Genomic DNA, 27,743 nt, shown 5'->3' with positions numbered 1-27,743 from the left:
ATGCTGCGCGGGCGCAGCTACCAATTTGGGAGACCAGCTTCAGCCATGCACGATCACAGATTCCACCGGGCGAGTTGCGGCAGAAGCCTCCAGGATCCGATTACACCAGCCCGGTGTACTAGCTCGGAGATGACGTCATCTGAATACCAGCTATCATCTCCTTTCGAATCGCCTGCCTCCCTCGGTCGCCGCCCGTCCACTCGTTCCACTCGCTGTGCCCCTGCCGGGGTCAGCCGTCGAGAGGATTCTTCGGAGCCTGATGATGATTCAACATCTGCTGCGCAACGAAAGCGCGGCTATAGTGAGATCGCGTCCTCGCGGCCCGCACCGCGCCCCACGCCGACCTACCTAGAGAATCCCCCTCAACACTATGCCGGTCAATCTCGCTCACACTCTCATGAGTTCTGCACGCAACAATGTCTTTTGGGTTTGCAGCCCGGCGATGTCTTAGACCCACAATACCCGAATGTGAGACTCCATCGAGCTGCGCTGAAGACCGACCGTCACCCAATCCGAGTCGCCGAATTAGTCTCCTTGGTCAAGCAACAGTTGGACAAGAACATGGACGAGTAGTGTACTCCAGTCAGCCAATGTGGATCATACGGCGTGCTGTTCAAAGTCACTTGTGCTGCATACGGCTACACAGTGGTGGGCATAAAGTATCGCAGGAAGCAGAGGTCTATTGTATATTACAGAGCATCCAAGGCTCTGCAGTGCCGGTGTTTCTGGGACTTATTGATTTGGCCAAAATATACTTCCTCCACGGTGCAGGTGAGATTCGCCACATGCTACTAATGAGCTGGGGGGGCAAGAGTCTCCGTCACGAAGATATCGATACCAAAATGCAGCGGCACATCTCACGGTCGAAAAGGAGTATTCTATCATTGGGTGTCATGCATGACGACCTTCGCCCTGAGAATATTTTGTGGAATGAGAATCTAAAACGAGTACTGATTATTGATTTCCACCGGTGCCACTTGACCCCTCAACTGCTACAACCAAAGCCGAACTCAAGTAAAAAGCGACGCTTGGATAGTATGCATGGAGGCAGGGCTGAGCTAAGAACCAAACGCATGTGTGTTACTTAGCAGCATGCATAAGTCAAGACCCTCTGGAATCTCCACTACAGCGAAGCTCCGACCATGCGAAAATCTTGGACATACCTCTCACATACCCACCGTGATTCTGGTCTGAGAGCGCGACGATCGAGCACTCCCAACATCACTACAGAAAAGGGCATTTTAGAATACAGTAACGGGACGAACAAGTAGCGGCTAGCAACCCAAAGCCATACATAACGTATTCCCGAAGAAAAATTCAGGTTCAGGCTGTAATTTGGATAAACTTTCATTGCGCGCAGTGTCCGTGTGGTGCTGACTCGAGCGGAGATTGAGTTATTCGTCGACGAACGTGTGGCACTTGCGAGAGAAAGCAGAAGTCTGTAAGACTGGTTGAAGATTATGTAGTCTTACATATGACACCTGAAAATTCATGACCTGGGTTGTGTTGGAAAAAGCGTCTTGCGGCGGATTGAATAATAAGCAAATTTTCATATATGGTCTCGGCATGTGCAAGAAATCTCAGGTCGTGCGCTCCAAGGAGAACTTTCTATTGGTACTGTCATAGGCACGAATTCACAGCAGACGTTTACCCTCAGAAAACATTAAATGGGAGCGTCTTTTTAGAAAAATTCTCCTGTAAAGTTCGTCTTATGAGGGACATAGCCACGTGAGGGCCGACCGAAAAGTAAGGTCTAGCTAAGAGATAGACAGACATGTGCACCGTCTCATCTGCACCTGGGCTTTCTGCAAAGCTGGTACGGTAGTTAGTCCCGTCACGAAATCAGTGCATCGAAACCCAGGCCGTGCATTAATTTTGGCAGCCCATCATCATAGAGAGAAATGGAGGAGCACAAGCAGAGCAATTCGAGCTTTGCCAGCTAGCACACCACAGTATCATAATGAGGCCGAGACATTAGCATGGTCGGTATGTTCCGGCGAGCCTACTCTAAATTTTGGCCATGACTACTAAGTTATATCCCAAACGAAACACTTTCCGTACAGAGAAAGCCACTAGCTATCGAGATTTGACTGAGACGTACAAGGGAAGTTCAGTAGTGAAAATGAAAAATATATATGGAGTGATTAGTCTATACGAGCATTAATTCTTGGAATTTGTACCTGGAGGATAGTTTTAAGTTCAAGAGCTTTCTTATCCTAATCGGATTGATTTTCTGTTTTTTTATAAGCAAATACGTCTCCGTTCTTAAATGGCCTAAACACGCGCAAAAACGTGACTCGAACGTATCCTCCAACGTACTCACCCGACCCGTACGGAAGCCAGGCATCTCTTACCGGCTATTCAAGAATTTCGAACTAGAGATAGCAGTCTTCAGGAACTTGTCCCATTCTTAATGCTTGACGTCTGTCTTTTTAGCTTGAAAAAATGTGCTGAGTATCAATAAGTGTTCGACCAAGATTTTCGATTCAAGTGTAAAAGCATGGCAAGGTATCATCAGCTCGCATCGCTGCTCCAGGTGGCATACCTCTAACTTGAGTTGTTAAGGTCTAGTGAAATAATGCGCATGGAACACGAGCCGGACACATAAGCGAGTAGGCCATCTGGATTTCACACCATATTGGACTCTTATTCCAATGTATATATGAGCCGATTCCAACTCTTTCTGCCTTAAAGGTACTGCAGTATCAGATAGAATTCCCTTGATGCTTATTGCTCTGCAGGTTGACATTGCCACCCCAGGCTTGCCATTCGAGCCGCGACTAGGAGACTGCCTCCTAAAAGCAGACAAGAACCCCCCCAGACTTGCGCACCTAAGTAGCTACCGTTACATACTTGGATCAATTTACCTGCTAAAGGTGGTCCCGTGAGACACGGTATACTGATAATGGTAAATACCATGCCGATTCTGGTACCACTTTTAGTCAGGTCTTTTGTCAGACTGGCCAACGTTGACGGAAATAAGCCTTGAATACCCGCGCCGAAGAATCCAAAGAAGATGACCCAAACTATTTCATGCGCAAACGAAAGCACGAGCAGCCACATATAGAGACAAAGAGCAGCAAAGAATATAATAGGAATAAGGACTGTTATCGCACTAGAGCAGCGATCTGCGAGTAAGGCTGGAACAATGCGACCGGGAATACCAATAGCATTGACAATAAGAAGAATATTGTACGAGGAAGCCTCTGATATATGCAGCTTATCGAGAGCATATGAACGTACCTAAGAGCATTATATCAGCATGAAACAGCTATATGATAAAGCATGGCAATATGAGAGAAACATACATAGTAATACGCAAAGTAAGTTGCCCAAAGAGTAAAGAACATGCTGATCGTAAAGAGTAAATAAGGTAACTCCTTAAAAGCTGCTAGCTCAATTAGCTGCCTACTTCTGCGAGGTAGGTGTCGCGCCTTAACAATAGACAGTACTACCGCTACATTCAGCAGCACCACGAAACCCATAATGCGTATTGTTCAGGGAAAGCCAAGGCGAGGTAGCAATTGCTCTGCAATTATAGGGAATATAATTCCTCCCGTTGCTGCACCACTCGCAGCGCTCGATATAGCAATGGTACGTTTAGTCGTGAAATAAGTTGAAATCAATGCAATTGTGGGGCAAAAAGTAAGGCCGTTGCCGAATCCTTGACAGATACCCTGCGCCAGAAACAGCTGCCAGTAGCTTGTGCAGATACTGGTAGTAAACATGGCCAGCAACTGTATTGAGCATCCAGCCCACAGAATAGGTTGATAGTAACCAGTGTCGAAGGCGCGCCCCGAAACCGCTCCGATCAGGAAAATCAGGAAGACTTGAGTGCTACCGATCCAGGAAATGGTAGAGGCGGGAAGATTTAGCGATGAAGTATAGTAACTCTGAAATATCCCAAAACTGTTGGCATAGCCCCAGGCATTGAAGACGACGAGATGGCCAGCTAGAACCTGTAGCCAGGCTGTAAGGCCGCCATTTGGTGGCGGTTCATCTGAGAAAAGAGCGTGGGTTACAGGTAAGGCACCGTGCTCAACACTGGATATAGATCTCATCGTGGCGGAGGTTGTTCGTCCCTGTCTAAAGAGCCGAAGATAGCTCTTTCCAACTCTGCGCTTGGTTCTGAGCCTGTCAACTTGATTCGAAATCCAGAAAAATGTGATAAGAAGAGGGAAGGACCTCAGTTCTTGCGGCTGTAGAATATCAAATGGTTTTGTCTAATTCTCAACATGACACCCAAATCAACTGCAAAGATAACACAGAGAAAAGTGGGATTTGGGTTAACCCTGTCTTTTGCGGGATTTGTTTGATTGCCGCCATGACACGTTCTGTTTCTAATCCAAGTGACGCTTATGCAGCCACTATCCCAACCCCGCTATGCACGGATGTGACTGAGAGGTTATTTGGAATACCTGCCACGTCATGCCACATTGCTCTGCGTGAACTGTAAGTCATCGGTGATTAGACAATTATAGAAAATGTATAAGAGAATTAAGTATTGACACATTGTAACCACAGAAGCACATTCTACAATATAGTAATAGTCTCCATATCCAAATTCTTCCAGTCTCTTACTTTTCAGGATCTTCTCTAGCATCCGAACACATCATCAGACAACTATTTCTTCAATCAACCAGCTTCATATCATAACCTAATCTGCGCTTAACTTTCAGCACTTGATCATGGAATTCAACAAGCAAGCCTTTCTTGAGTTCCAGCACGCCTTGGTGGAAGCTATTGAAGCTCGAAAGGATGGCCCTGTCTTACCTTCCCTCGCAGTTCTAAGACATGCCATTGGAACATTTCCTGCTACATTGCCCTGCGCAGGCCATGGCCTAGAAGCCACAGCAAGACATCTTATCGAGGATATTTTGCCTGGTCTCTCTTGCTCGAGTCTCTCTCCCCGCTACTACGGTTTTATCACTGGAGGCTGTACTCCTGCTGCCCTCTTAGCGGACAACCTTGTATCTGCTCTGGACCAGAACGTCCAAGTCCACCTACCTCAAGAGACATTAGCCACGGACATTGAGATGAAGGCCATAAATATGCTCAAGGAGCTTATCAGCCTCGAGGCTTTGTGGAAGGGGACTTTCACATCGGGGTCATCTGTGAGTAACCTCATGGGCATTGCATGTGGCAGGGAGTATGTGCTTTCCAAGCGAGGCTCGGCGAATCAGGGAGAAATAGGGCTTTTTGATGCATGTATCCTTGCTGGCATCAAAGGCTTTCAATTACTAGTCACGAGGCACCATCCATCTATCATTAAAGCCGCAAAACTGCTTGGCATGGGATGCAAATCCATCAAGCAGGTTGGATTTACGGACAAGCCCTGGGAAATTGACTTTGAGCTTCTAGAAAAAGAGCTTCAGGCGCCACAGATCGCTAGCATCATATCAGTTTCCTGCGGAGAAGTCATGACAGGGCAATTTGGTACCGATGGAGACGGAATGGTGAAATTGAGGGCACTGTGTGACAAGTATAACGCCTGGCTACACGTCGATGCCGCCTTCGGGCTATTTGCTCGTGCTCTTCCTGCAACCCCGGAGTTCACATACCTCCGATGGGCGGCTGCTGGCCTTGAAATGGCCGATTCAATCACAGGTGACGGCCATAAACTACTGAATGTGCCGTACGACTGCGGCTTCTTCTTCTCGCGCCATCCAAATGTTATAAAAGCCGTTTTCGAGACCCCCCCGATTGCCTATTTCGCTACAGAGTTGGATTCGACAATTCCCTCTCCACTTAATGTCGGTGTTCAAAACTCGAGACGTCTCCGCGCTCTACCAGTCTATGCTACATTGAAGGCATATGGCCGCTCTGGTCACGAAGATATGATTGCACGGCAGGTTCACGTGGCTCGGACGATAGCTGCTTTTCTTCTCGATTCACCTGACTATGAGCTGCTCCCACTACGGAAAAATATGGTGAAGGAACAAATTTTAGAGCGGGTATACATGCTCATTCTGTTCCGGGCGCGGGATGAGAGCTTGAATCGCAATCTGTTGAGGCTGGTTAATGCAAAAAATCAGGCTTATCTATCTGGAGGGATGTGGGAGGACAAGCCGGCGGTGAGGATGGCTGTATCGAATTGGAGAGCGGACGTCGGACGGGAAGAGCGAATTCTAACAAAGATGCTAGAAGAAATTGTAAGCGATTGGAAGAAAAACCATAGCGATGAGTACTTGAGACCTACTTTGAAGTCTGTTTTCGCGAAACCCAGAATCTAATTCAGATTGCGGGTAGGATCAAGGAATGCATCCTATTGATGATATGTTCAGTTTTCTAGTACTGCCGAGATGTAAAGCTATTGACTGCAACGACTTTTCTCACAACATCGAACAGTCAGGGGGGCTTTTGATGATCACCTGTTCATTCTGCTCGGACAGGTCATAATTGGCCGCTTTTTCTTGTATCACTTGCGCACTCCCGCGCTTGCCGGATCTCTGTGTGCTGTGCTTTTTTTTGGCCGCTTAATAGCACCGAGCTGAAACTAGAACGTCTAAAGAGGCAGTGCACATTTACCGCGGATATGGAGCGGGTCCAACTGTTCGCAAGGAAATAGTCCAGGAAATCTTCTCATCTGGATTATTGGAGGATTCCAGTGATCAGGAGACTGCGTGGCGCATATGTCGCCATCGCAGGCTGAGCAGGGTACTCAGTGCGATGTAACCTCACTATAAACTTTTGAGTCAAAGCCTCGAATGAAAGACACATACCCTAGTTTGATAGAGCATAAGTAGCATGTGTCAACGAATGAGCGGAGTTGTCTCGTGCAATGAGAGAGGCCATGCTGGGCATGTGAATATTATCTGTTTTTTATAGACGTTACTCGCCTCTTTTTACTATTCTCAGATGAGACTATTCAACTTCAGGAAAGATTGCAGTTTACCACGTCAACTGTAGACAGCCTATGTTCAACAACCTCTTAGCCATGCGGAGGGATAATCGACTTGTATTGGCTCAGAGAAAGTCTTTGCATTACACAAAGTAGGGTCGATTTTAATGATTATACTCCGAATTATAGACGAAGAAGAAATGCTGAATGCCACAAATCCGAGTATAAAGATAGTGTGATACCATACACATAAGTATCTCAATCAGTGGTTCTCTGGCAAATCTATCGCGTGAAAATGCCTTCCGATTGCATCTCCCCGCTCATATTTGGTGAAAATCTATCACTAGGCGCAGCTTCCCTCAAGGCAGCCAACGAATTCTCTACGAATGTACTGGTCATTGGTGGTGGAGTCACCGGGCTTGTAACAGCATGGGTTCTTCTTGATAGAGGATATCATGTCACGATAGTTGCGAAAGAATGGGCAACGTGGACACAAGCACATCGTCTCACTTCTCAGATTGCAGGAGAGCTATGGGAATACCCTCCGGCTGTCTGTGGTCAGCACACAGATGCTATCTCGCTTGCCAATTCGAAGAGATGGTGCATGATATCGTATAAGATCTGGGACACCATTGCTTCAGATTCCCAAATGGCTGTGATCTCAGGAGTGAAAATGAGGCCATCACACTTTTTCTTCCCTTGCGCCATCGAAGACGATCTCGCACAGTTTTTGAAAATGAAAGAGATTTAAGAAAGTGGAGTACGGGGATTTATGCGTGACCGTCGCCTTCACCGAGTGCCGGGGATTAATCGCCAGTATGGCGTCGTCGATGCGTATGAGCATCTTGCACCCATGATTGATACGGATCGTGCCATGGGATGGCTTATGGGGCTTGTTCAAGCCAAAGGTGCCCGTTTCGTCACTGAAGAAATTCACGGCGAACTTTATGTTCAGGAGGATGAACTTCTCACACGCTTCAAGGCCGATGCAATTGTCAACGCTACTGGCTTAGCAGGCTTTACAACGGCGGGTGACGAATCATGTTATCCAATCCGCGGGGCTCTGATCCGTGTTATTAACGATAACACCAACTTCCCAAAGATAAATCAAGCAATGACAATCACCGCCGATGCGGTTCATAGTGCCGATGAAATTGTGTTTATCGTCCCGCGAAACGATAACATTCTATTGCTTGGTGGTATCGCGGAACCACACCAACAGTGTCTTGATTATACCCTTGAAACTCCAATCGTCAAACGTATGCGACAACGATGTGAGGACTTCTTTCCACAACTTAAGAACGCGCAGACAGATCCCGATTATCCTCTAGCGCAAGGGCTACGCCCCTTCCGAGGTACAAACGTCCGCGTCGAGCGAGAGCTCAGAGTTAAAAAGTCTAAGGGGAATGGAAACATATTCAAGCCAATTCCAAGCCGAATTGTGCATTCATATGGACAAGGTGGTGCAGGCTGGAGCTTGGCTTTCGGTTGTGCAGCTGATGTTGCGGATTTAGTAGCAGAGGCTGTGCAAAATCTACCTGCGATACCGATGGCTATGCCCGAGAATCCTGCAAAAGAAGTACCGAGAGAGGTTAAAGCAAGGCTATAATGCTATAAGGCCTGAGTTCTAGGACAAGACAAACCTATGACCTTATCAGAACCAGTGACTGGATTTTCTTTCGGTGTTATTTGCAACTTCGAGCCTAATGTTTACACTTTAACCCAGAAATTGATGAGACTCAAAACTTGTGTTCGCAACCTCACAGACGATGATGAATGTTTCATAAGTTAATCTCTAGCATAAGGCTATATGCAGGGTTCCACTATTACTGCTATTCGTTTATATTTATTCATCGTGAAGTAGTATTATTATATGCCCGTTGTCTTCTTTCTTTTTAATCTTGGTCTCTTTTTTCCTTTTATTGTATTCTGATCTTCTTTGAGACTTGTTGTAGCCGTCCTTTCCCCAGTCCCTTATATCTTATTAGTGTCATGTAACTTATTTTGATTGTTAGGCAAACAAGGCTTCAATAGGTTAAGGTGCGAATCAATTCTGGGAAACCGAGATCGAGAAGCCCTCTTGGTTGGGTGGTTGGGTGGGCCGGAACACGCTTTGACAACTTGCTTTGTCACCTCCCTTCGCTTTCGAGCGACACATCCACACCACCCACAGATCCATCTCTCACTGTCCATTTCATAACAGCTGGAGAACCACTTCCATCATCCTCAACCTTTTCTACATTCAACAACTCCTTTCCGTGTGCTCTTTTCGTCTGCCATGCGGTACTCACCTCAGCCGATCGGGTCCAGTAATGACAGCGGCACGAGTAGCAACGTTCCGGATGTCTGCTCGGACGGCGCAGCCGATAATCTCTCCGAGAGTGCATCCGAGCCAGCCAGCAGCGGTGACGATTCTGACGATTCTGATGATGATTCGATCCTAGACGATGAGGAGGAAGAAGAACGGGAGCTTACTGCATTGCACTACCTTGAGAAGGCTGAGTCTCTCGATGTTTCGCAGCTCCGACAAAAACGTTATAGTCCGAATGCCCAGTCTAGATTAGACGATACGCGGGATTACTGGAACCGGTGAGAAGTAGTCAGGTTTAAACTTAAACACGAAAACTGGTTTTAACGGTTGTGTCTTGCCAGGTTCTGCTACGAAGGAAAACACGATCTTGTCGAACTTTTTGGCTGGCTCTCTGATTCCGAGGAGACAATCCGATTCCTCAAGGCCTTTTTCTCCTGGCGATGCGGTCGGCTACGAAGCAAAAAGGGCCGTCGGACTCCAGGAATAAAATATAAAACCTCGCTAGAGACCTTCTGGAAGTGGTGGCATCTGGTTTACAAGGCGGAGGTGGGCAGGGTCTTAGCAAAGACACCACTGTCAAGATCCTGGATGTAAGGATATATGCCTTGATGGAGCTGAGGCATTAGCTAATCGTCACAGGTCTTGGCTATGGTTGCCAAGGAGAAAAACCTTCTTTCTGGGCGGCGACCAAAAGCGCCCATGTATATCGAAGACGTGGCGGAGTTCGCTCGCGTGCTTCTGTCAACGACAGAGATGACATTCCAGTGTGGATGGCTTCGGATACAACTCCTCTTTTGCCAGCTGGCCGCCATCACCGGTAGCCGTCCAGGCGCTCTTCTGAATCTACGCTATCGAAACCTTATACTCACTCTCGTCCGTAATCCGGACGGAGGGCGTCCCCAGTTATTCATTTACTTGACCCCAGAGTTTACCAAGACTTTCTTGGATGAGAAGGAACAGTAAGTTTTGCAATCTATATTCGAAGCGTTGAAGGCGGTAGGCCATGGCAGACCACAGCTGAGCATGTTAAAAAAGGAACACTTTTCCCATTCCCGAGATCGTCTTTGACCCTACATTAGTGCTTAGCCCCCACGTGTTTCTTCTGGGGATGCTGTTTCGAATCAAGGCGTTCAAGAAATTCTCCAAGGACGGGCTAGTGGTCGACCGCCCCGAAAACTTATATAACCTGGGTGTTTTGGATGGACTGGGAGAACAAGAACTGAAACTGAAAGACGAAATTCTCGATCAGTTTGTATTCTGTCAGGCCCTGCGTGAGTCGGATGGGTTTCGAATCGCGTTAGAGGAGCAACTTGCGGAAGGTGCACTTCGATATCGAATGAAGCGAGGAGGGGAAATTACGGGATTCGAGCAGGTCACAAAGCCGTACTGTCTCCGCTATGGGGCAGCAAAAGCATTTAATGATAGCCGTGAGTTCTCTTACTTTGCTCCGGGCAGGAAATGACTGCGTCCATACTAACGTGGTTATCTATGGCGAACAGCGGACGTTACCAACGAGCTCCAAAACGTGATGTTGCAGTATGCTAGCATCAACACTTTCGTCAAACACTATAGCATGGGCATCCACGTTGACGCTCAGGCGATTGTTCGGGGACTGCCGGCCCAGAAACAACTGATGCGGTTTGCAGCGTCCATGAGCCGGTCAATTGATCCCCGTCAACCTTACAAATTAGAGGACACTAGCATTATCAACAAGGTTTCAAGTGTGAGCAAATTGCAGAAGAAAGTCATTGAAAAGAAAAGAAGTTCGAGAGAAGATGAAGCGGGCTTTCGAAATGGCGGAAGGGGACTTCCAGCGAAAACTTCGCGATTACCTGCAACAAAAGAAATTGAAACAGGAACTGCAAGGCCCCGCTCGTCTGACGCTCGACGTTGTAGAGCGGCGGGAGAGAGAGTACATGCGCGCGACCCAAAGACATACCCGGGCACAGCGTGTGGCTCGGAATGAGTGGCAACGACAACGTAACCGCCTGGTGCGTGAGAATCTGGTACGATATAAGAACGAGCAGCCAGGGATTGATAGTGAGAGACAACTCGCTGGAAAAGTGGTAGATGAAGAGGTTATGGGTGCTCTAGAACGGACAGGATTTATGACTCCGCAGCATATGATATTGATCGACACTATCTTGGCCATGCCAGGCTCCACTGTCGAGAAGGAGTATCAACGTCGGATTGCTGCAATCAACGCGGTTATCACTTTCTGTGATGTGGAAGAAGGTTCTCCGACAAGGCGAACAAAAGCTACCCAGAAACGTCGCGCCACCGACGACCCACCCTCTGCCCCCCCGCCGAAAAGGCAAGAATGCCGTTCCTCTGAGGGAGGAAAGACCACACTTTCTCTTGCAATTGCATCTGTCTGCATTAAAGCTCGACATCAGCGGCCGACAATCTGTTTTCTTTGCCTTGGGAATCCTCGTTTGCCTGATCGTCAGCGAGCCAAAAGCTTTCGGACTCCTGGGTCCCTCGGTCGTCACTTTGTTGACATTCACGTCATACCATATCCGAAAGACATGCGGGTCAAATGCGGCATATGCAGGGAAGACTTAGAGAGTAAATCTGCCTTGATGAACCATGCTGAGGAAGTGCATGGAACTGTATCACGTCGGCCGTTGTCTGCCCTTGGCCCAATTTAGATTTCTAGGTATGCACCTTCAGCCTCGCCATTTGTACTCCAAGAATCCCGTTGCTTCTCTTTGTCCTTACACTGCCTATGAAGGGCTGGTCCCACAACATCTGATACACTTGTTTGTAGTCTAGTTTGCTCTTATCTAAGTTGCATAGTTGCCTCGTCGTGTTATTGATGTACCTGTTTGTACAGTGCTACATCAAAGAGTAGACATATGCGCCGCCCGGTACACTATTCGACTGTAAGTCATCCGGTGATGCCTGAAGCCCAGCAGTTCAACATGAGCTGGTACTCCCAATCTGGTAACTCGCGGTCAGTAAGCTTATCGAACCTGAAACAATGGAGGATTTGTTCGGCAATCCACCATCATTTCACCTTTAGCCAATGTTTGTTGCCTGAGTTCATGTCATCACCAGTCGTAAATCTTCATCACGACTTTGCTGATAAGACTGGTGATGCCAAGGCCACATAATCAAAGCAAACATGGGTATAACGTGAGAGGCAAAGCGGCAACTCGGGCACGGATAATTATCTCCTGAAGCTCAGCTCTCGCACCGTCTTCCATCCAGAAGAGTGACTCCTCATCACCATCTATCGGCACATCTGGTAATGAGTAACTTTGATTCATTTAAGGCGGCATGACATTTTTCGTTGACCTTGAGAACAGCTATCACGTGTCGCAAGAAGCCACCTTGACTTAGATTTCCCATCACACCTTGTGCGGAACACGTCTTCAGAGTTGGCACATTTGCGCATTCGTGTGACCAAGGACTCATATCTTTATTCGTGCCACTTTCGAAACCACAGAGACAGAGTCATGTTAACTCAGATGTTCTGTCGCTTTTTTCTTCCTTGACATCACATATCAAGAGCTGGCCCCATACATCCGATACAGATCATTACACAATTTCCCTGCCTACCGTGGACCCTGCAAGGCTACAACCGAACCCTCAGCTGAGACAGTAGGCAGTGAATAATATCCGCTCCAATCTTCGAGCCTTTGGTTCACCTAGGGCACCACCAAATCACGCTGGGGGAAGAAAGAATTCACCACAAACATGCTAGGAGCTCTGTGTGATCATCTTCTAGAGAAGCCGGGATTATATTTAGATGAAATGGCAGTTTTCCTATGGGAAAAATCCGACTTCCAAACAACGACAAGCAGCATAAGCAGAGCACTTTCCTCGATTGGTTGATTTAAGAAGCTGAATTCAACAAGAGGCAAAAGAGCAGATCCTTGATCTTGAAGATGAATACTCCAACCCCAAAACCATCCTCACCACCTTAGAGGTCGCAAAGGAACAACGTCATTGATGACCGAGGCATTACCAGTCGCGGTCGATAAAAACACGTGACAAAAAACACGTGCGCTTGGGAACTTCGGGCTTTTATCCCATGGTTGGGCAACAATGCGCTCACACGACTTTTCGCACGGCCTAATCAATTGATCTCATCGCCAGGGATATATACGAATTTTATTGGAATAGAATAGAACTCCAGATGAAATCACTTGTTCGATACCTGCTAACTTAAGTGTGCAATGTCTGATAGTGTGCGAACCCCCTTCATCCTTCAGTTCTTCTATGCTTAGACAATATTCTTAGGACCATTTGAGCCGTGAAGTCGAAAAGCTCGGGCCTGGACGTCATTTGATGGAATCAGATGTTCAAATCACCTCCAACGGCATCGTGCAAATCATTTATCGTGATGCAACTCGTCAACGAAGCATCAAATTGAATATGGATGATACTGCCGCTGCAGTAGCTGGGTCTTATGTTGAGGTTTTCATTGGGTCTGCGCTCCTTCGGAGGCTATGACCGCCGAGTCTGGCTGGTAGAAAGGTACAATTTGCCAAGCTAGTTCCCTATCTATCTCGAACCTCAAAGTCAGAGAGGCACTGGAGGTGGGTTGGAAGGGCATATCCAACTTGACGTTGAATGTCGCCGATACCTGGTCAATCGGTAGCACTGCTGGTGATATCTCCACCGGTAAGAACTTTGATATAGCAGAATCAAGGGGAAAGGTTTCGGAATATCGCACTCCCATGCATTCAAAATCCAGGTCTGCCAGGGGCTCGCTGCCTAGTCCAGGAAATGTAGCATCAGGGACATCGTAAGATCTCGCTATTTCCGTCACTGCCGGCGATTCCCAGCTTCCCCTGGAAACCAACCTCTGAAAGAATCCTTCCATGCCTAGTTGGTTTAGACCATAGATTCCAGTCAAACCTAGGGCGAGCGAACAGAGAACCATAACGTTAGGACCGAGTTCAGTGCATCTGATGCACTTAACTAAAAAGTCTCTGTAGAGCCTCTGTTTGTCTTTCGTTCTTTTCTTCAAGGACAGTCTTTCTCCTTTGACCAACTTCACATCTGAAATCAAACGGTTCTTATCCGAAGTTGTGGGGGCAGCCTTTCGATCAATTCGCTCTGCATAGTCTTCAATTTTACGCACGGATGCGTCGAGAAAAAATTCTTGATTTTTCCTTTCGCTTCGCTTGCGCTTCAATGAACGGACGGTTTCTGTAGTGGTTTCCATTTTAGAATATATGATAGCGAATCAATGAGTGTTAGGTCAAACTGAGAGAGGAAATGGTAATAACGACTGATGATATGATGTGGGTGAGGATGGGTGAGGATGGGTGAGGATGGGTGAGGATGGGTGACGATGGGTAACGTAATCCACAAGCGGGCTGGCCACCCAAGCGGGCTGGCCATCTCCGTATTCCATATAAAATAGCTACTTTTTAACTCTTAATATCTCGACAACAAAGCTACCTAGTTATCTGAGATCTTAATATACTTAAGATAAGTATCTATATTTCATATAAGTCTACTTCTATAAGCCTAAGAAGACAAATTGAAGTTGTTATTATATTGACACTAAAAATACAGATGACTACAGTGTATTTTATATTACCTGATAATTTATAGCCCATGTAGAAGATTCCTTGATATTAGAGCCTAGGTATAAGTACTAGAGACTATATATATAAATATACAAGATAAGAAGTACAATTTGCTGAGATAATGATATATAAAATATGGCTCTATTCTATGGATAATACAGGTGGCCAGCCTGCTTGGGTGGCCAGCCCGCTTGTGGATTACGTTAAGGGGCGGGGTCGACGGACAACGGGTTTTTGTGCGTCGGAAGATAGTAAAGCCGAAATCAGTGGGTATCAAATGTTAGGCTAGATAAGCACCTTGCAGTGACTATAAGAGCTGATATTCACTTACATGCCTCAGAATCCAGAATAACATTGATCCAAATCTTTTGAAAGGACCGTGAAACTACACCGAGCTTACAGTGATCTCATAACATGATGGCTGTACCCCATCATCGCCATCGAACCTCTTTGGAAGGTGTCATTTTTCCTCCACCTCGACGCTTGTCGCCAGAAGAGCACAATAAAGCCACTAGCCTTTTCAGCAGCCTCGTCGAGCATTTTGAGCCTTTGCAGGCATCTAACAAGGGTTACAAACCACTAACACTTTTACGCCTCACGAAAGGAGGAGTCTCCGCTGAAGATGAGTTTCTGGAACTTTTTTTCACTTTTATTGAATACAATCAACTTGGAGTCTCAGAAACCACTCTAATTGAGACCTTAGCAACCCTACACAGCTTTCAGGGATGGACTTCCGAAGAACAGCATGGACTTAGTCAAAGCTTGATTCAATTCTCTAGTTTTCTGATGGATAATTTTTTTCTACCACGTAGGTCATTGATATGTACCTGAATCGTGAGACGCTAACTCTTGTCAGTTAAATCACTAGCCGCAAAGACTCCTCAGCCTACGCCGGCATTTCTTTCTCGTCCCGATTTGACCGATCCAGCTATCGGCACTCCACAGCGCGTTTCCAATTTGCGAAAATGTTGCCTTACGCGTGACCGACATCGATGTGTCGTAACCCGAAAATTCGACATACGTGAGGCTGAAGCGCGATACAGAATCGACGGATTGAACGTCAGAGATGATGATGGGAATTCCCTGCTGGAGGAAACTGGAAATACAACTTTTCTAGAAGTGGCGCATATCATTCCCCATTCCCTTATGTCTCATAGCGACATTTCAGGGGAGTCGAGACTAGTACGTCATTACCAATGCCTATAGCCTTCTGCTAACAAGTCTTCTAGACCGAGCGAAAACAAATAGCCCACAAGATCCTCAAGATGTTTAACCCCGGCGCTGTCTACCTCATCAGCGGGATTGACATTGACCGACCGATGAATGCGCTTACCTTGACACAAGAACTTCATCAGTTGTTCGGTAATTTTGAGATAGCTTTCGAGCCAGTCCCTGATCAGCCCCATACGTACAAGATCGATTATGTAAACACAAACCGCATGTTCCGACCCGACAATCTTCCCGTTACCCGCCCACTGTTCATCACGCCCGACAGAAGTGTGGAGCCCCCTTCTCCTCAACTGTTGGAATTACATCGTGCCATTGGGCGCATTCTTCATCTTAGTGCTGCAGGTGAATACATCGATAAATTGATTCGGGACATGGAAGATATGGAGGCGGGGGAAGTCTGTTCGAACGGATCTACTCGCATCGATGATTACGTTCGCTATAGACTTACAACTGAGTTTCATCAGATGATTGTTTGCTAAAGATTGGCCAGTTCTTGATTAAAACCATTTGACTTTTACCACGAATAATTGTTCAAGTTTTACGTACTGCTTTGTGGCTCGGGAAGCTGTCAGTTGATAATGTGATGTATCGTGATCTTAACCTGTACCTCTTACCACTGCTGCTGTTGCGCATTGAACCATTCTCAACTATCGACAAGCATATCACCATGGCTCTCAAAGACGTGAGCACTCACTACCAAAAGAGCAAGATATCTTCAAACGATGTGTCAAAAGGTTGTACTGCTCATTTTTCAAGAGGTTCTTGCCAGCAATAATTAGATTGCAGCGCTTCTTCACGACAAGGTCTTATCAGCAGTAAACTTCACTATTCTGGCATAGCGGTTCAGAACGAGAATTTTCCTGTATACAACGCGGCACCCCGCGTGCTGTCCGATGCAATTTCAGTACCGATATGGGTAACCCGCTTAGCAATTACTCTTCTCGTCACTGGTATGAGGAAACACTTTTTTTCTCTCCTTTAAAGTTGAGCGCGATCGAGAGTTTCCTTGGCCGCATCGAGGGCGAACTTGGGAAGAATTATAGAAACTTGGAATTTAACCTGTCGAACACAAACTACTCCACCTCAGAAATTCTCTTTCATCAAAATCCAATTGGTTTTCGTACATTGAAGAGGCTAGTTGGGATCCTGCTGGGTCCGATCATCTACAGACTGATAATATTCCCTAGTCGGACTCGCCGGGTACGGTCGGTTCCACCTTAACAATTTTAAACTTCTCGGCGGCGTTACCTCCAGGAAACTGCTGGAATTTACTTGGCCTGACTACGAGGTCTGGCTCGGTGACTTGGTTCATGGTTCTGTCGTTCGGTTTACTTGTGTCAATCTGATAGTAGAAGGCTCATCATTATAGACCTGCGACCCGCCTTCATGTCCAAGCTGTGAACGGGAGAAAACACCAATGGGCCTGTTTCTGATCATTAGGAAAAAAGAGTATTTTGAAGCACGTATTCTGGAGGGGAACACGATAGGTAAAAAAAGCATGTCCATGTTGCGCTGAAATAGGGGCATCGTCCAAAATGTTGTTCCAGGGCTCGTGAGACCGGTAGTGTAGGTCTTGTTTCATTGCGAAAGTAATGTGCGTTATCGCCTCACTTCCATGAACATCGTGGATCTACCTAAATTCAGTTTCATAGCTGTCAGTCATGCCGTCAGACCGCATCGTCTTCTTCATGGTAGGCTATAGCTAATGGGCCAATTTGGATCACTGCAGTAGAAGGAGGTTCTTTGCTTGCAAGCTGTATAGGACCTTGGATAAAAGCCTCTAACGATCTATACTGGAATAGAGAAATACAGGCAGTTGAAAGTCGAAAAGTGGCTAGAAGCTTAGGACGTGATTAATAGAATAGCCGAAGCTCCTAGAATTGTACTTGATTGTTACACATATAGTAACTTATCCTTGTAATCTTACTCGCTATTACATTGTAATCTACATGACTTGGAACACTTTTATTAACTATAGTACTAACTATACATAAGCTATTGCTCTCAGCATAGGGTTGGGAACGACCTCCAAAGAGTCTGGGTTAGGCATGGCATTTGTGCAGGATACTGTACGTTTGCTTGTACAGTGATGATGATGATGATGATGATGATTCATACGCTGACCCCTCGCCTAAGGCGACATGCAGGATCCACTATCTATACTCTCTATGTACATCTTTGAACGTGAACTATTATTTTCCTGACGAACTTGGAGCCTCGTCAAGGCCTGTGTGGGCCGGTGCCTGGGGTTGTGTTTTGCCGCCCTTGTGGCGCGCGACTTCGAAATCTCTGCGATGCCTCCGCAAAGTCCAGCACCGCCCCGAGGACGTTGCTGTCTGGCAAGACATCTTGTAGCCTACCTTCCCTACCTTGACCTGCTCCTCCTAGCATATCCGATATGTTATTTAAGGCTCCTCCAATCTTCTGCCGCAGTGTTTGACGTATTGCGCTAAGCCGTGGGCAGTCGATAAGTACGTGCACCACCGTCTCTGTGGCCCCACACTCGCACCGCTCGTCTGCCCGGAACCCATGTTGTTTGGCATACGTTGCCAGCCACGAATGGCCTGTGCGAAGTTGCATAAGCAGGTACGCTCGATTCCGTGGAAGCGAGCCATACAGTCGGCGAGACCTGCTGGACGGCAGGCCTCGGTCGATGTGGCGCAGGTGCCCTCCGTTTTTTGAGGTCCTCCATTCTTGTTCCCACTCTTGATAGATCTTTCTGCGTATGTATCCTTTCTCTCCTGAGAGGAGATGTTTGAAGGGGTGCTTCTTTTCTATGCCCGCTGCTTCTTTGGCCAGCCGGTCGGCCGCTTCATTTCCGGGGTCCCCGCAGTGACCCGGTACCCATTGCAGTCGCAGTGGAATTCCTCGGGCTTTCAGCTCACCAGCCGCGTGGTGAATAGCCTGGATAATACACTGACCTAATTTGTTCCACGAGTTTCTGATTACCTGTAGGGCAGACATGCTATCACTGAGGATTGTTGCCGGCTCTTGATCTGTTCCCGTGTCCCTTTGGTTTCTCTGTGCTAGCCGAAATACCAATCCAATAGCGTAGTAGATCGCCATAAGCTCGGCTGCATAGACTGACCAGTGTTCCATTGAGCCGATGCTGACTTGTCGAGATTTAAGGACCTGCCGGTTGCGGTCAAGAGCTACTGCGGCTGCACCCAGTTGGTTTTCCTTTCCCGATGCATCCGAGAAGACCGCTATACCCCGTCCTGAAGCCTGCTTCGCTAAGGCTTGGGCCTGCGCTCTCTCTCGGTTTGGTTCGATCTCGATGTTGACGAACGACTGCGCCCGCGACGGTGGTAATGGCCTAGGGTCAATGGTCTCAAGGGCCTGTAGGCGCTTCAAGTCCATGGTTCGCATTGTCTCCGCTAGTGGAAAACGTGCCATGCTACCGACGTGGGTACTACGTTCCATTGCCCGCTTAATGATTCCTTTGACTGGATGGTTATCTGGTAGGGTGCTGAACCGGGCTGCTGTTGTTTGTCCTCGCAATTTCAGTCGCAGGCGAGTAGGCAGTATGTAAGCTTCGATCTCCAGGGCGTCTGTGGAGACTGTTCGGAAGGCCGAGAGGATCCGGATCAGAGCTGTGCGTTGGACACTTTCCAAAAGCCTCAAGTGTGTTCTGTTGCGAAGAGGATCGTGTCAGACCGTTGATGCGTAGTCTACGGCCGGTATCACGCAAGCTTGGTATAGCTGGCGCATTTGCTCCGGTCGAAGATGTCTGAGTCCGCTCAGGGCAATAATCCTTTTGGTCGATTGCTTGACAGCCTGTTGCACGTGGTCCTTCCATCGCATCTCTGTGTCGAAAACCACCCCCAGGAGTTTGCCGGTGTCCGCTGGTTTGATTACTCTACCCTTCATAGTTATCTCGCCCTTGCCACGGGCTGATTTGCGCCGTGTCAGATGGATTAATTCAGTTTTCTCCGCTGCGAATGACGCGCCTGTTCTCCGTGCCCACTGCTCGATCCGGGGAATATCCTCTTCCTGAATTTTCTTGATGTTATCCTCCACCGAGACACTGGTCCGCCACCGGAAGTAATCATCAATAAACGCCGATGCCCCGCCATTGCTGTCGACCGGTTGATCGACCAGGTCTGAATTATAGAATCCCAATAGGATAGGTGAGAGCGGGGATCCCTGAGCTAGTCCTGCGTTTTCCAGAGGGGTGCTGTCTGTTTCGAAGTCATCAAGTGTTATGCTGGCTGACCGGCTTGCCATAAAGCTCGAGATCCACTGTCGAGCCGTTGACGGTATCCCCTTCGCCCGCAGACGCGCGACGAGAGTGGTCTTGCTGACCCCGTTAAAGGCACCCTTTAGGTCAAATGCAATCAGCGTTACTACTCTGGATCGCACCCATGCTCGATCGACCGCGTTCGCGAGCACCAGCAGGGCTTGCTCGGTGTTGCGTCCCGGCCTGCCTCCAAATTGAGTGTCAGGGAGCAGCTTGTATTTCTCTGCCCAGTATGAGAGTCTTCGGGCTATGACGGCTTCTAGCAGCTTTCCTAGTGTGTTGAGCAGGGAGATCGGGCGGTACGCCCCCGGCAATGAGTAATCCGGCTTGCCGGGGTTGCGGAGGACGACGATGCGCGCCTGTTTCCATTCTTTCGGGTAGTATCCCAAATCCACCGATCTTGTAAAGATAGTGGTAATTATTCTCTTTAGGAATATCCACAGATTCTTCCAGACCAACATGGGAATTCCGTCTCTGCCCGGGGCTGTAGTCCCCTTTGCAACCCGGAGAGACCGGTAGATCTCTTCCTCGGTGATCGCCTCCCATGGCAGTTCTTCGGCCGGATTGACATCTTCGATTTCCGGTTCAGCCATCTTTGGGAAGAAGGTTTCCAGGAATGCCTCCGCCTTGCGTTGGTTGTCAGTTATCTCCTCAGCTCCTGCTTGGATAGCTGGAATGCTCATATAGGCGTCCCGGGGGTGCATGTAGGTGGCTGCTTTCCACAGCTGGCCTTCCCCTGCTTTGTCAAGGAACTCTTTCCAGTGGCTTGCCTTTGCCTTTTCCGCAGCTCGTGTCCACTGCCTTCTTTTCGCACGCATTGTCTCAAACATGGACTTTGTGTGTTTGGGTGGTCAGCTCCTAATGTAGCACATCCGCTTTGCCACTTCCTTCGGGCTTGGTTGGCTTCCACTTGCTGTATCTTAAGTTCGGGAGTAAACCAGCGTTTCGAATACGGACATGGCGCCTGTACTGGTACGTGTCGCTCTAAAGCCGCTGTTGTGGTTTGAATCAGCTTTTCGACCGCGTGTTCTAAGTCTCTGTTTGTCTGGATCCACGGGCACTGGTCTATCTCCGTCAGTATATTTTGCCCTACTCGAGACCAGTCCGCACGGTTGTATGCTCGTTTTGGTTTGAGCTTCTGTGTCTGCTCCGGGTGAAGGCTCCACTCAGAGTATGTTGCTCGGTGGTCTGATCCGTAATTTTCATGGTACAAATAACACTTGACCAGCCGTGTCATGTCGTTAGTAAGTGTAAGGTCGGGTACTGAATTTGTGCCAGGTTTACTGAGGGACCAAAATGTTGTTTCCCCAGGACCCAGGCACCACTGTAGCTCCAGGTGGTGGAAGAAGTTAATTAGTTCGTCCGCGTGCGCTGCAAAGCGATGGTGTACTTCGCGTTGGCTCCATGCTAGGTGGTGGCGATTAAAGTCTCCCTCCAGAATTAGTTTAGTAGTGCGATCGCCTGATTCTGTATTTTGTTGAATGGTCTGTTGAATTTTTGTCAGGACTTGAGAGGCGCTGCTAGCTTTGAAGGCTTCGTGCATCTCGATGAGTGGGATATAGATTGAGAACACCAAGTACTGTATTTCAGGAGTCCATATTTTGATCGCCACCACGTCTGGGTGGCCGCATTGGACCTGGCGGTGTGATGATGTAGAGATCCTTCGGTTGATATAGAGAAGGCTGCGAGACCGACTGGTCTCATCGGGGTACGTGGGTCGATAGAGTCGCCATGCGCTGTGGTTAACGTGGGTGTGGTATGCTGTCTTTGGTGGTTCCTGAATCAGGAGCACGTCAAGATCCTGACTTCGGTGGTCGTTGATAAGGGCTTCCATTCCTGCCCTCGATTTCATGATGTTCAGCTGTAAGATGCGGAGGTTTTCTGTCATTGAGATGATCGGGGGTACAGGGATGTCTGGCAGTCCCGGTCGCCTGTCGGGTGTTCTCCGTTGCAGTCTGAGCATCGTGGTCTTATACCTGGGAAGCAGTATCGCTGGTCGTGTTGACCAGCGCAGTGCCCGCATTTAATCTGTTCCTTACACGACCATGCTAAATGGCCGAATTGCTGGCACCGCCGGCATCGCTTCTTTTCCACCCGGTAGGCTTCTACACTCCCGATGAACCTCTGTTCTACCAGCAGTTCCTTGTTGATGATCCATTCGGCGGCCTCGGGTGTATCCAGCCAGATTCCCATGGATGCTGATTTGCCTAGTGGTCTGTCTTTCTTCTTCAACCCTGCAATGTCCTCGATTTGGAACTTCTTCTCTTCGAGGTCGTTCTCGGTCGCTATCTTCCTTATCCCATGTTTCTTTTCGCCCTCTAGGTCGAATTCCTCGGTCGGGACCCGGTGGACCACGATCCCAAACCGTGGTTTGATTACTTTGGTATTGTTCCCCAACTCGTCCAACCACTCAGTGTTGTTCCGTGCGGTCTCTGCAGACTGCGCATCCCGGAATCTGATAACATAGCCTGTTTTGGTGGTACCAACCTCAGCAACTTGGACGTCTTTGGTAGTTTCTGCGTTCAGGAGGGCAGTACGGATATGGGTGGGTGTTTGCTGCCTCTGTTGGCAGGGCTCTCGAGAATCGGTCGTTATCGACATCCTGGTCTAGGGTCGGTGCGGTGCTGATTCGGACACAGTTGGGCTCCTTTCTGGGGCGCGGTACTGTCTTCTTGGGGTTTGGCAGCGAGTTGCCCGCGGCTACTTCCGCCCACGACCTGTTCAAGGGGGTGTTTGCCAGTTGCGCCTCCAGTCTGGCCCGGAGGCTTTGAATTTCTTCCCGCAGCTCCTCATTTTGAATACGGAGGAGCTGTTGTTCTGCTTTTAGTGCCTGGACTTCAGCTCTCGCCGATTCGATTGTCTCGGTCTGGTGCTTAAGTGCCTCGTTAAAGCTGGTGAAAAACTGTCGGACGTCCTGGTTTGTCACTCGTCCATTATTTTCCCCGCAGACCGCGAATTCGGGGTTGGTGATTGGTTCGTTCTCCTCTGCATCAGCGCCTCGTCTGCGGCGTTTCCTTGTTGCTCCGATCTTGGGGCGAAAGTCATATTGGCCGAAAATATTTGGTGTTTCTTGCGAGTTTGTGGGATGGGGTTCGGTAATCCCTGCGGGCGGGATTGCCATCGGGCCGGGAATAGTTCCCGCTCGGCACACAGTGACAGCTGCCACAACAACACGATTCTTCGCGATGGTTGATATCAAATTCAACCAACAATTCCAGTCCTCCTGCTTCTGCTTGTCCCCTTCTGGTGCTCTGCTTCTGTCTGCTTGTACCCTGTACATACAGTGCCTTGCACCTCTGTAGTACAGTTGCTCCGGATACCGGTCCTGTACATACAGTGCCTTTAGCTTGTACATTGCCTTGCAAGTTCGGCTTTTGCCTTTCCAAACTCTCTGGCTCTTTCTGAGCGCCACATCCGAGGACTAGTCCATAATAAGCCTAGATAATTATTTTCGGTTATTACACAGTGTAAGAGCTGCACCAATACCGTAAAACCACTTTACCGATTTTATCAATAGCTGCGCTTTCCCGAACTCCCTGCAAACCAGGCAAACATCAGCCTTGCAGGATGCGGAAACTGATTACCCCTCCTTCTCAATCCTGCTGAGTCTTACCCCAGCATTCTGCGTATGGGATCATCAATACCTGGAGACGAGAGACTTGAGATTAGCTCCACTTTCCTTCTGTTTCTGTGTCGTCGACGATGACTCCCCTCACGCATTATGACTATACGGTCGCATGGATCTGTGCTCTGCCTCTGGAGGCGGCTGCGGCCCGCGCCATGCTGGAGAAGACCCATCCCCCATTTCCACGGTCAGCAACCGCAGATCGATGACGCAATGACACACTCACGAGGCGGCAAATGTCCCTCATTCCCCAAGTTTCCAGCAACGCAGCCTCCAAGAACGAGCTGCGCGACAAATCTATCACTTTTCTAAGCTGTATACATTCATTGAGTATCGAATGCTAGACTATGTGCACGGAGAACGATCTATGAAGGCCTGCCATCATGGCAAGAGTTTGATAATCAACTGTCTTGGAAAAAAAATCCACGCGATACCTATCCTTCGGCGCCTGCAAGCGGGCCATGCAGCGACGTAATACACTGGAAAGATAGGGGAGAACGGATATCGTAGTGATCGCAGTATGGACAGAGCATTTGTCGGGTGTTTACAAAGCAGAGGAGATTGCAGCCATGCTTAGACATACTGATACAGGGCTGGATCTTTATAGGGAGATATGGCACCACCGTGACGATTACCTTATTCGTCTACTACAGAAAGACTGAAAATTCTCAATAGTCTTCGAAAAACCTACAGCAGAATTGGCGAAAAGCCGCCGAAAAACAAACGATTTACCATGACAACCGCCACGGTACCCTATCCTTCGAAAGAAGAGACGAAGTGGCACGCACATTCAGGAAGGTGACCTAGTTAAACTATCCACCAAGAACTTGAAGTTCAAAGGGACAGTTCGCAAACTAGTACCCAAATTCATCGGCCCGTTCCGAGTTGTTGAAACGGTTGGAAAGCAGGCGTTTCGCTTATGCCTACCGTCGAAATACAGTCGCTCACATAATGTTTCCACATATCCCTTCTAGAACCTTGGATGACCAAAGGGAACAAGGCCGAACCACTACCTATGCCTGATCTAGACGATGATGATGAATGGGAAGTAATACAGGTACTGGCAAGGTGGCATGTGGCCGATGAATATGGTCTCCTTGCCATCTACGATGGTGGAGAGTGCTCAGATGGTTGTTGAGCTTACTAGTGTCACGTAATTCGGTTTGATTGTTTAGCAAACAAACCCTCAACGGGTAAAGGTGTGAGTCATTTCGGGAGACTAAGATTGAGAAGGGCATCTACTTCTATGTAGTGCCAAAATTAAGTGCCCTTGCAAGTACTCGCAATCAGAAATCATGAACTGCCGAAACGAACAGTGGAAAAGAGCTATATTGACGGGAAGAGCGCCCGGGTTGCTGTAAGTCAAGACTCTGCACCACCGGAAGGTGACAATACATCCATAGATTATGATTAATGCTAGTTATGCAGAGTCAGTGGCCCGATGAGGGTAGTGATACTTGAATATTCTAATGCAGCAATGATTCTTTCAGACAAAGAGGGTGCATTGAATTGAGATGCATGCTGGCGTGATCGCTAGCGCTCAAAAAGAAGAAAATCCCTTTACCTATTCTAAGCTACGAGCCACAAATCGTTCTAGCTCAGCCAAACAACCGTGTCCACGACTGAGAAAGGAGCACATCGGGATATCCTCAACATGTTGGAACAGCGCAGACAATTTTGAGAACTCCTTTTCACAGCTTGGACATTTGTAAAGCCAACCTCCATCCTCAGAAACAATGTATTTCCAGCTCCGGTGAAATTCGTGGGCAATGCTATCCATCTTTCCCTCAGTAACGCCTGACAGGCAATTTCCAGCCTCCAAGTGAATCAACATTCCGGAAAAGGATTTGAAACTTCGGTAACAGCCGTAGCATTCCATGGTTCGGGCTTGATGCCTTTGCTGGTGCTGAAGAGACCATGCTGTTAGCACTATCCGAGCGAAGAGCTTCACGCTATCTTAGGTTACCATTTGTAGATCATTCTCGTTGTCAAAATAGTTATCACAAATCACACAGAGATAATGCTGGCTGACGTCATGATCTTGAAGCTCTAAAGCGGACTTATGATGAAGATTGCAATCGAGACAAACGTGATGAATATCCACGAGATGGTCTTCGAGTTCTTGGTTAGACTTGAAGTCTTTCGAGTGAGGACAAACTGAACAGACATGGTGTCTTCTTGATGTTCGTAGGTGCGCAAGTTTAGATGAATTCGAAACAAACACTCGGCAGCACTTTTCACACCACAAATGCTGTGAAGTCTGCCTGCAATGGGCGTAGAGCGACTCAACGGAAATGAAAGCCCTTTCACAGATCAAACATTCATAGTCCACACCATTGTGGGCAAGATACGGACCTAAGCCCATGTTTGGATTTAACGGAGTGTAGGATGTCAGATGGACCAGCCGGTGGTGGGGCTTGCACTCTGTTGAGATAAAGTGGATAGAGAACCTCCAGAGGGGCTACCAACGAATGGGACATTCGCTTAGGATTTGAGGAAAGGATTGTTCTTATTGGCAAAGAGCCTACTACACCACCTGACGGGCGGGCTACATAGCAAGTTCTCAAAGCGCGTTTCGAACCACCCAACCAAGAGGGCTCCCGATTAGATCTCGAACTTGGTGCTACTGTCGGATCAAGAGTTCAGCCGATATACCGTCCCGGTGGACTCGACAAGGGGGTGGATTGGTAACGGTTATTGTTCCCAAGTCCTTACTCATCGATAGAATGACACCCATTTTAAACAACCACCAGTTACGGCCATGTCAGATTCAGTCGACTACAAGGCTTTGTTTTTGAGGGCCGAGGAGGAAATAAAGAGAGTTGATGAAGAAAGAAAGGGAGCTAACGAAGAAAGAAAGAAAGCTGAGGAGGGAAGGAGGCAGGAGAAGATACTGAGAGAGCAAGCAGAAACACGAAATCACCAGACTACCTTCGAAGAATTTATTCAACACTGTCATGATCTTCTTTCAAAGCCTCTGAAAGCCGGAGATCCCACTCAGTCTACCACTGGTAAGATTCCATTCCTCACCGGCAAATGCTGCCCTCTGCAACTGGAACCCTGGACGGATTGTGCCTTTGAGCAACAGCGGGTTTACAACTCGGTTCATCAATATCTCCATCCTCAGGTAGAGAAACACCGCGATTATTCAGTCCCTGCATTGTACTAGAAGAGTATGGACAGCGTTCTGCCGACCGACCTATCACAAGTGAAAAGGACCTAGAAGTTTACGAGCGTTTTGCTGTGGAAAATCATGTGTCTGATATCATCTCAGCGCTGTGCAAGATACCGAGTGCGCGAGAGGAATTCGGCCTAGGGAATGGGGTGTGGTTCGACAACCACGCCAGGGCTCTTGACGAAAGTCCGCCAGACAAAGCAAATCCGAAGGAACGACCTGCGCGTCCCGACCAATTCTGTATTCACCGTGTTGATGAGGACAACGAGGTTTTGTTAACTACAGTCGAGTACAAACCGCCGCATAAATTGTCTAACGAGAATCTTAGGGCGGGTCTCCGACCGATGAACTTTTACCACGAGATCGTCGAACCAGAAACAGTTCCTACCGACGGGCCGGAAAAACTAAGGTATAACGCCGCTCGCCTTGCCGGCTCTGCGATCGTTCAGGAATACCATGTGATGATTCAGGAAGATCTGGAATACTCATATCTGACTACTGAGCTTGGGATTGTGCTCCTACGGGTGCCCGACAATTGCTCGACTCTTTATTACTATTTGTGCGAGCCAAATCTCGACGTCGAGAATAGTGTTGAGGGTCCTCGGACGCCATCGAGAGGGTGCTTTGTCTCTGCCTAATGAGCTTCCGTTCGACCTGTCGGGACCAAACCTGGCGGAATGCTGCGCGGGCGCAGCTACCAATTTGGGAGACCAGCTTCAGCCATGCACGATCACAGATTCCACCGGGCGAGTTGCGGCAGAAGCCTCCAGGA

The 27,743-nt window shown here is 48.1% G+C and overlaps 9 protein-coding genes across 9 annotated transcripts; 6 read left to right on the top strand and 3 right to left on the bottom strand.

Moving 5' to 3' along the window:
• The first annotated feature begins 2 nt into the window (after window positions 1-2).
• BO97DRAFT_448963 (uncharacterized protein) lies at window positions 3-1,106 on the top strand. The gene is made up of 2 exons (XM_025698851.1): window positions 3-113; window positions 151-1,106. Exon 2 carries the CDS (start codon window positions 417-419, stop codon window positions 1,086-1,088), a length of 672 nt encoding a protein of 223 aa, XP_025545766.1. The 5' UTR covers window positions 3-113; window positions 151-416; the 3' UTR covers window positions 1,089-1,106.
• Window positions 1,107-2,629: 1,523 nt separating this feature from the next.
• On the bottom strand, window positions 2,630-4,061 carry BO97DRAFT_474180 (MFS general substrate transporter; the record flags this gene model as incomplete). The annotated part of the gene is made up of 4 exons (XM_025700298.1): window positions 2,630-3,243; window positions 3,309-3,457; window positions 3,569-4,000; window positions 4,034-4,061. 4 exons carry the CDS (start codon window positions 4,059-4,061, stop codon window positions 2,728-2,730), a joined length of 1,125 nt encoding a protein of 374 aa, XP_025545765.1. The 3' UTR covers window positions 2,630-2,727.
• Window positions 4,062-4,520: 459 nt separating this feature from the next.
• Window positions 4,521-6,703, top strand: BO97DRAFT_409544 (pyridoxal phosphate-dependent decarboxylase family protein). Its single transcript, XM_025696089.1, has one exon. The coding sequence runs from the start codon at window positions 4,689-4,691 to the stop codon at window positions 6,231-6,233; it is 1,545 nt and encodes a 514-aa protein (XP_025545764.1). The 5' UTR covers window positions 4,521-4,688; the 3' UTR covers window positions 6,234-6,703.
• A 433-nt stretch (window positions 6,704-7,136) lies between these two features.
• On the top strand, window positions 7,137-8,450 carry BO97DRAFT_439042 (FAD-dependent oxidoreductase; the record flags this gene model as incomplete). The annotated part of the gene is made up of 3 exons (XM_025697947.1): window positions 7,137-7,567; window positions 7,598-8,228; window positions 8,265-8,450. 3 exons carry the CDS (start codon window positions 7,137-7,139, stop codon window positions 8,448-8,450), a joined length of 1,248 nt encoding a protein of 415 aa, XP_025545763.1.
• Window positions 8,451-9,119: 669 nt separating this feature from the next.
• Window positions 9,120-11,803, top strand: BO97DRAFT_439041 (DUF3435 domain-containing protein; the record flags this gene model as incomplete). The annotated part of the gene is made up of 7 exons (XM_025697946.1): window positions 9,120-9,430; window positions 9,494-9,673; window positions 9,715-9,742; window positions 9,792-10,111; window positions 10,188-10,579; window positions 10,652-10,873; window positions 10,914-11,803. 7 exons carry the CDS (start codon window positions 9,120-9,122, stop codon window positions 11,801-11,803), a joined length of 2,343 nt encoding a protein of 780 aa, XP_025545762.1.
• Window positions 11,804-13,400: 1,597 nt separating this feature from the next.
• Window positions 13,401-14,430, bottom strand: BO97DRAFT_409541 (uncharacterized protein). The gene has a single exon (XM_025696088.1). It carries the CDS (start codon window positions 14,329-14,331, stop codon window positions 13,582-13,584), a length of 750 nt encoding a protein of 249 aa, XP_025545761.1. The 5' UTR covers window positions 14,332-14,430; the 3' UTR covers window positions 13,401-13,581.
• A 562-nt stretch (window positions 14,431-14,992) lies between these two features.
• On the top strand, window positions 14,993-15,766 carry BO97DRAFT_23118 (uncharacterized protein). Its single transcript, XM_025690728.1, has 2 exons — window positions 14,993-15,509; window positions 15,578-15,766. The coding sequence occupies exons 1-2, from the start codon at window positions 15,116-15,118 to the stop codon at window positions 15,682-15,684; spliced, it is 501 nt and encodes a 166-aa protein (XP_025545760.1). The 5' UTR covers window positions 14,993-15,115; the 3' UTR covers window positions 15,685-15,766.
• A 9,483-nt stretch (window positions 15,767-25,249) lies between these two features.
• On the bottom strand, window positions 25,250-26,161 carry BO97DRAFT_401671 (uncharacterized protein; the record flags this gene model as incomplete). Its single annotated transcript, XM_025694348.1, has 3 exons — window positions 25,250-25,702; window positions 25,763-25,908; window positions 25,960-26,161. The coding sequence occupies 3 exons, from the start codon at window positions 26,159-26,161 to the stop codon at window positions 25,361-25,363; spliced, it is 690 nt and encodes a 229-aa protein (XP_025545759.1). The 3' UTR covers window positions 25,250-25,360.
• A 396-nt stretch (window positions 26,162-26,557) lies between these two features.
• On the top strand, window positions 26,558-27,405 carry BO97DRAFT_481811 (uncharacterized protein; the record flags this gene model as incomplete). Its single annotated transcript, XM_025700838.1, has 3 exons — window positions 26,558-26,807; window positions 26,924-27,240; window positions 27,300-27,405. The coding sequence occupies 3 exons, from the start codon at window positions 26,558-26,560 to the stop codon at window positions 27,384-27,386; spliced, it is 654 nt and encodes a 217-aa protein (XP_025545758.1). The 3' UTR covers window positions 27,387-27,405.
• Between the last annotated feature and the right edge of the window lie 338 nt (window positions 27,406-27,743).

Source organism: Aspergillus homomorphus, assembly GCF_003184865.1.
Source record: "Aspergillus homomorphus CBS 101889 unplaced genomic scaffold BO97scaffold_104, whole genome shotgun sequence".
In the NCBI taxonomy this organism is placed as follows: Eukaryota; Fungi; Ascomycota; class Eurotiomycetes; order Eurotiales; family Aspergillaceae; genus Aspergillus; species Aspergillus homomorphus.
The sequence above is the reverse complement of the archived record's forward strand: the minus strand, read 5'-3'. Positions and strand labels throughout refer to the sequence as shown.